Source organism: Condylura cristata, unplaced genomic scaffold (genome assembly GCF_000260355.1).
Source record: "Condylura cristata isolate star-nosed mole 26May11 unplaced genomic scaffold, ConCri1.0 scaffold00019, whole genome shotgun sequence".
Taxonomy (NCBI): domain Eukaryota; kingdom Metazoa; phylum Chordata; class Mammalia; order Eulipotyphla; family Talpidae; genus Condylura; species Condylura cristata.
In genome coordinates this window covers 35,679,058-35,686,351 of record NW_004567120.1, presented here as the reverse complement: position 1 = coordinate 35,686,351, position 7,294 = coordinate 35,679,058, and the positions used below count along the sequence as shown (strand labels likewise).

At 39.9% G+C, this 7,294-nt stretch overlaps 1 protein-coding gene across 1 annotated transcript; it reads left to right on the top strand.

Annotated features, from left to right (window-relative positions):
• Positions 1–268: 268 nt before the first annotated feature.
• On the top strand, positions 269–3,488 carry LOC101630303 (chromosome unknown open reading frame, human CXorf66). The gene is made up of 3 exons (XM_004685963.1): positions 269–356; positions 969–1,116; positions 2,555–3,488. The coding sequence occupies exons 1-3, from the start codon at positions 269–271 to the stop codon at positions 3,486–3,488; spliced, it is 1,170 nt and encodes a 389-aa protein (XP_004686020.1).
• The last annotated feature ends 3,806 nt before the right edge of the window (positions 3,489–7,294 follow it).

The window sequence follows — 7,294 nt, the reverse complement described above, 5'->3', positions numbered from 1 at the left end:
AATATCTAGAGCCACCTCATTTTCCCCTACCTTCTCTAAATACTTCCTTCTGAGCTTAATGTGCCCCAATGTTTCTTAATTTCGATTCAATAGCATAGTTAATATGGAAGTAATTAAAGATTAAAAGCCACTTGGCAATGCTTGTACATAAAAGCCCACACTTCGCCATGGTGAGATTATGTTGTCAGAAAGATGATGTCATAAAGCCTGAACCATATAAAACTCAGCATTTCCTTGGTAGAGGGAACATTTGGACAGAGCCCTGGACATGAAGCTTCACATTTATGTCCTATTTTTGTCCATATGGACAATCAGCTGTTTGAATACAAACCAAACTGAGGCCCCGACCACTACAGGTATGTGCCTAACCTTAAGAACTGTTAAGTTACAATGTAGCATAATATGTATCCAAACATTTAGCCAAGCTAACGTAGTTTAAGAAACCTGCTGTTTCTGGCATGATGCCTCAAGAGTTTCTAGAATATGAGAGTTTCAGTTTTGTGTGAAAAATCCAAACAATGGAAACAGAATACAGATTTAATGTCTCCCTTCCCCTCCTTTCTACCCACTTCACCAACGTGCTCCCAGTCACATTAGACAATACTGTGTGAGTGAATGGGACTTAATACAGAGTAGATTTCAACAAGGGTTTCTTCGTGTCCTATCTCTGTTCTCACAATATGTGTTCAATCAGACACATCAGCATTCATAAAGAAACACTCACGGAAGTAGGCAATGGAGTGAGCACACCGTGATGTGGGGGTAACCCAAGTATTTGTACTGATATGCCAGAGATATCTACTAGATGGGAACGTGCTCCAAGGAAGAAAGTGATATGGCATAGTTGTCATGTTTTTTAAAAAATCATTAATGAAGAGATTTGATTTTGATCTATAATGTCAAACCACTATGAAAATGGAAGAATATTTGGTTGCCTGACAAGTTTTTTGATGATACAATCTCTTTAGCTGTAACAAGGCATACCGAATCCATGAAGATGAAAATGGACAGTTTCAGAAGACATTTGCTGATTATCGTAATTGGTATTATGGTCATTGCTTTTGCCTTTACCTGTTTCTGTTTCTTCCATTATAACTGTGCCAATGAAGGAGAAACGTAAGTTTTAAATTAAGTTTATTTAACATAAATTAAGGTTTAGATTAAGCCTTTAAGAATATAAGTTATGTGTCACAAGTAGTGGAGATTTTACTGTTGTGATTACTTAGTGTTAACTTTAGATTTCTAAAGAGCTACCAACTTCTTTCACTCATCTATAGCAGCTCTTAATATTCTCAAGTACATTGTCAACTTTAGCTAAAGCTGTCTCCTAGCCAGGGTTCAGTTATGCCCTAGGCTATTATTTCGTTGTAAGTTGAGTGAAGGGAAAGAAAGAACGTGACTATCTGAATAAGACAGAAGGAGGAGGGGAGGGCAGGAGTTGGATCTCTGGATTCCAAGGCCAAAGCATTTTGAATAATCTCCCATTTTAAGATTGCAATAGCATGTAAAATTATTTGAGGGGCCTCCCTGGTGGTCTAGGGTTTAAGTCTCAGCATAATCATTGCTCGGGCCTGAGTTCGATCACTGGCCAGGGAGCTGACCCACATGGTGCAGCAGACCTCTCCTGTCTCCCCACTGCTCCCCCCAGCAGTGTATTTCAGTAGATATGCCTTTTCTCCTCCCCACTCTGTCTCTGATGAATCCTCTCACCCCTGGCACCTCTGGCCTACACCCCAATTCTGTGCAAAAAAAAAAATACTTGAAAACTAAAAACAGAACAGTGCTCCTTAATTTTACTTTTGGATATTGGTAGTAAATATGCATAGATAGATAACTTGATAAATTGTCAATATGGTAGGAAAGCAATGTGTTAAGTCTAAAGAGGTTATTTTTTCCTTGTGACAATTCTGACTTTTGTGTATCAGTTATATATCAGTTTTGTCTTTTTTAATTAATGAAAAAGTTTAATTTCTGGAACAAATGACATCTTTCTCTTCCACTCAACAGTATATTTGACACAACTTTGTCATCCCATATGTGTCAATGGTTTCTGTTTCTATGGTTTTCTAATATAGTTGAAACAGTAAAATACTCATAAAAAGAAAAATATTTTGGGCCCTCCCTGGTGGCGCTATGGGTTAGGACACAGCACTGCAAGCCAGCTGCTACTGCTTCAGTGCGAGTTCCATCCCCAGCCCCAGAGGTGACCCACGTGGGGCGGCAGACCGCTCCTGACCCACCCACTGCTCCCCTCGGCATTGTACTTTGTCGATCTGCCTGTTCTGCTCCCCACTCCATCTCTGGTGAAGCCTCTCACCACCCCCTGCACATCTGGCTTTTACCCAAGTTTTGCATGAATAAATAAATAAATCCTTAAAAATATATATTTCAACATGAGTTCCTATCTGGAACCTGAATGCTGACTTGCACCACACAAAGGCAAAAAGTCTATGCTTTCTGATAATAGTAATAATATAATCACTTAGCATGGTGCTATCTAGTATTATTACTAGTGCTGTTTTCAATTATGATTCCCAATTGTCTATATTTCCAGAGGCAAGAAAGAAGTTGGAACAGGCAATCCATCTATATCAACCAAAATATTAGTCCCTGAGTCCAAGGCACTCAGTCCAATCACTCCAGAAAAACCACTTATGCTGTTGGGTACGGACAAGTTATGTATAGACAAGTTAGGTATGGATAAGTTAGGTGCAGACAAGTTACCTGGGCCCTCTATGGCAGAAAAGTCAAACAGGCCCTCGAGTCCTGAAAAATCAGCCATACCTTCCAGTGAAGAAAAGTTAATCAAACACTCTAGTTCAGAAAAATCTATACAATCTAGTGGAGAAATGTTAATCAAGCCATCAAGTAAAGATAAGTCCTTTAAGTCACCAAAAAGCAAAAAATTATATGGAGCATCCCATCTGGACAACAAACATAAAAAAACCCACGTAGGCAAGTCCCATAAGACCCCTCAGACAAATAAGCCAGTCAGTCCTTGCTATCCAAATAAGGTAACGAGACCACTTTCTTCAATCAAACCAACAAATCCACTTTGTCCACCCAGTCCTCAAAATCAAACCCCAGCACTGAAGTCATCCAGTTTCCAGAAACTGAGCAAACACCCCAGAAACAGCAATCTAAAATGGCCAGGTAATAACAGTAAGACAGACACATTGTCTGTAGTTGAGTCTTGTCGCTGCTACAAGAAAAGCTGCCTTATTTGTCATACTCTTTACACACCTTTGATCAATGATATTGCTGAGGCAGAGAAGAAAGAATCTCAAAACCTGTCTTTTTCAAATAAACTGAAATCTTTTTCCAGATCTTATTACAAAGTAGATTCCAGTGATAATGCACTCATGAGTGACAGTGATACAAGGACCTATGATAGTAATGATGATAGTGAGAGAGAGATCACTATCATTTGTAATATAAAACACAAAGAAATCACCTTTAAAGGCACTCAAAATAGAAACCAACAATGAAGAAACAAACTCATACCTAACTTCAGCTTATCATCCTTTAAGAAACTGATAATGAAGAAAATCTACATGTTGAAATTGGTCCTATCCATCTTAAAGACAATCTACTTGAAAGACAATAATAAAATGTATGACATCACAAATGACTGTGTACTTATTGAATTTTAGAGGCACAAGTTACTTTTGATGCATTTTACTTAGGTCACTCCAATGGGAACCACAAACATACAAACCTACAAAGGAATTCGAAGGTGGGATCCTAGGCTCTTCCTTCCCTTGACTTGCTCTCAATTGAACTATTAACCCAATTAAGTTTAGTTTTTAATGTTTTTACTCAGTCACAGTTTGAGAATGTCTTTCTGTGGTGCCCAGTCGTGGATAGAAATAGCTCCTTGTTTTAGGTTCTTGTACCCAATTTCAACTTGTTTGGGTGGTAGTGGAAAGAAAAAGGGCTTCCCCACATCAATAAGTAGTTCTCAGGTGAGAATCCAATTCAACTGAACTCCAGGATCTACCTGGAGGTAGCATCAACTCCCATAGGTTAATGACTCAGTCCTAGAAGGTTTTGCGCACCCCACCACTTCAGTAGTCATTGTAAGTCCACGTTATCGCCAGGGTTATAGGTTGGAGGGTCCAATGACCCCCTCCTTAGACCCCAGATGCCAGTTACAAGTCCAGATTGTTACCTGGACTGCTGATCAACTGGCTACCAATCAGGTTCCCATGACCTCTTCCCTCTTTGAGTTCTATTAATTTGCCAGAGCACCTCACAGAACTCAGAGAAAGCTTCTGCGTAGAAAATCCACTTTTATTATAAAAGGACATAGTGCAGGGACAGAGAGATGGAAGAGATGCATAGAGCAAGTTATGGGGAAGGGGACAGGGCCCCCACTTCCTTTCCACTCACCCCTAAATCTCCAAGTGTTTACCAACCAGGAAGCTTTCCTAACCCAATCCTTCTTGGGCTTTTAAGGGGGCTTCATTACACAGGCGCAATGAATTAGGCCACTGGCCATTGGTCACTGAACTCAACCTCCAGGCCATGTGCCCTCACCAGAGGTGAGGCAGTGACTGAAAGGCTCCAACCTCTAACTCCAGGGTTGCCTCACTGGCAACCAGCCCTCTTCCATAGTTGCTTTCCAAAATTCATCTCTTTAACATAACAAAAACACCTTTCTCACTTCCAACACATAAGAAACAAGCTTTTGGGAGCTGTGTCCCAGGAACTGCAACTGACGACTAAGTAAATATGAAAATTGGTTATCTGGATCACCCAGTCAGTAAGGATTTTTTTTTTATACATCACAGCCTGTGTCCTTGGTTCTGACTTGAGTTGCAGAAATCCTTGAGAGTCGTTTCCAACACCACAGCCTTCTGTTATGTCTGTGGAAAGTCGGGTCCACTCTATAGAGCCTACACCTGAAACAGTATAAGCCTAAGTGTTCTAGTCTTTGTGACGCTTAGCAGGACGTTTCTTCTTTGTTACTCCCTCACCCTGCATGGTCATACTTTGCCTATTATGAGGAAAAGCCTGGTCTTTTTACAATTTGCAATAGAAGCAAAAGCAACCTGATCAAAATATTAAGTTGTTTACTGTGAAAAACACTTCAAACATACACAAAAGTAGAACAGGTAATACAATGAATGCTGGTATATGCATTGCTCAGACTCAGCAGTTATGACTAAATGGCCAAGCTTATTTCATTTATAGTCCTATTCATTGCCCTTCCCATTTGTATTGCTGAAAGATAATTATTCAGTAACATTATTTCTCCTAAAAACAACTATAATTCCTTAACATCGATTATCCAGGCAATATTCAAATTACCACATCTGACTCCTAATATTTTTAGTTGCTATGTTCAGATGGTATTGATTCGTGTTTTACAGCATCTAAGACAGTTTTCTAAAATCAAAACTACAATTTCATTGGCTAATCTGGTTTCAAAATGTAGGATGATTTCGGAGCTACTCTGAGCTGTCAGTAGCCTAGAAAAGAGCACAAGTCGAAACTGTGGCTTTCAGACAAAGCCAGCTAACCTAAGCTCTATTCTCTTTCCTATTTTGAGCTGGAGACTTGTAATACTTTGAAAGCTGTGCATATTAATATCTAATAAAATGACTAACTGCCAGTGACAACCAATGATAATGACATCTTAAGAACAAGTTATCTGCATGAGTATGTATGTTCCTTTTTAAACCACACTTAATTATAGAGTAGGAGTCTACAGAATATTTGAAGCTCATTCAATATGCAAAATTCAAAGTGCACTAATGGGGCTTCACACGTAAAACCAGTATAGAATATTCAGTAAAAAAATATGTACCATGAGTCAGAGAAGAATTTTAACAAAAAGAGAGAGAGAGAGAGAATACTAATTTACCAGTGAAAACTCTCCCAGGCTAGTAATTAAAATAAGCTCTATCACTCCAATAGTCTTTGCTACTTGGCAATGTCCTGATTTCAGTCAGAGACCCGTATTTCTATGGCTAGTGGTACTGTCTCACTTCTCATAGAGCCTACTCCTTTCTCTCCTGTTCAACAAGAGTTGAGGCCGTAGACTCAGTCAGCCTATGGTTTCCTTACATTTCCATTTTCCAGAAAGCACTGTGAAGCTTTCAAGCGTGGTGCTTGCCTCTCTGATACATACTTTCAAGTGTGGTGCTTGCCTCTCTGATCACCCCCTCTCTCTGGTGAGTCCATCTGCTCCTGACTTTGGGACTGAAATGAATTCTATATTTTTGCCTTGACTCAGTACAGCTCTTTCTAAAATCCCATTACTTAGAAAAATGTTAAAAGGTTAGATTTCAAACATTTCTGACATTTTCTAGATGAAATTATATAAGCACAGAGCTGAAAGGATGCTTAGAGATCCTCTTCTGCTCTTCGGTGGAGAGGAGAAGCTGTCAGCAGCGGAAGGCGGCTTATTCAGTGAGAAGACCACATTCGTCAAGGTTGTGGAGGCGAGTGGCAGTGGCTTAGTGCCAGGGATCACCGAGCTCTAAGTGATCCCAAAGGAGCGACACAGTAGAGGTGGAAAGTTTGTGGTGGTGTCCAACAGGGGCTCATTCAAAGCCTTTAGCTTTATCAGTTCCCAAATCCAACAGGCCTTGCCACCTTGTAAGTGGTCCCTAAGCATTAACAGCAGTAAAGGAAAGTGAAATAGAAGCAGGAAAACAATAACAAAGTAGGCAGAAGAGCTAAAGGGACACTTCTCTAAAGATGACATACAGATGGGAACAGGCACATGAAAATAGGTTCAACATCAGAGAAGTGCAAGCCCAACCCACAATGAGATGCCATCTCACACCTGTGAGAAAAGTCCCTGTCAAAAAGGCCAGAAATAAGTGTTGGTGAGGGTGTGGAGAAAAAGGAAACTTTGTACACTGCTGGGGGGAATTCAGGCTGCCCCAGTCCCTGGGAAACAGCATGGAAGTTTCTCAAAATATTTAAACCAGATCGACCATGTGAGTCAGCAACTTCACTCCTAGGTGTCTCCCTGAAGAATGCAATGGCATGAATTTGAAGGGCTATGGGCCTCCTATGTTCACTGCAGCACTATTTATTATAGCCCAGTTGTGGAAGCAACTTAAGTTCCCCAAAATGAAGGCGTAGATTAGGAAGATGGAGTCTATATACACAATGGAATATTCCTCAATGATTTAAAAAAGAAAAAGATGAATTCTTGCCATTTGTGATAACATGGATAGAACTGAAAGGAAAAAGACAATTATCGGGTTGATTTGACTCATGTAGAGTATACAGATACAAAATAAAGGAAAACACACAACTAAATTAAAACAAACGC

What these genes read in the sequence shown, in the direction of transcription:
- LOC101630303 (XM_004685963.1), top strand. Translation starts at nt 269, where the DNA reads ATGAAGCTTCACATTTATGTCCTATTTTTGTCCATATGGACAATCAGC. An exon ending in TGAGGCCCCGACCACTACAG is followed by an intron (nt 357 to 968) that starts GTATGTGCCTAA and finishes CAATCTCTTTAG; the next exon opens with CTGTAACAAGGCATACCGAA. An exon ending in TGTGCCAATGAAGGAGAAAC is followed by an intron (nt 1,117 to 2,554) that starts GTAAGTTTTAAA and finishes CTATATTTCCAG; the next exon opens with AGGCAAGAAAGAAGTTGGAA.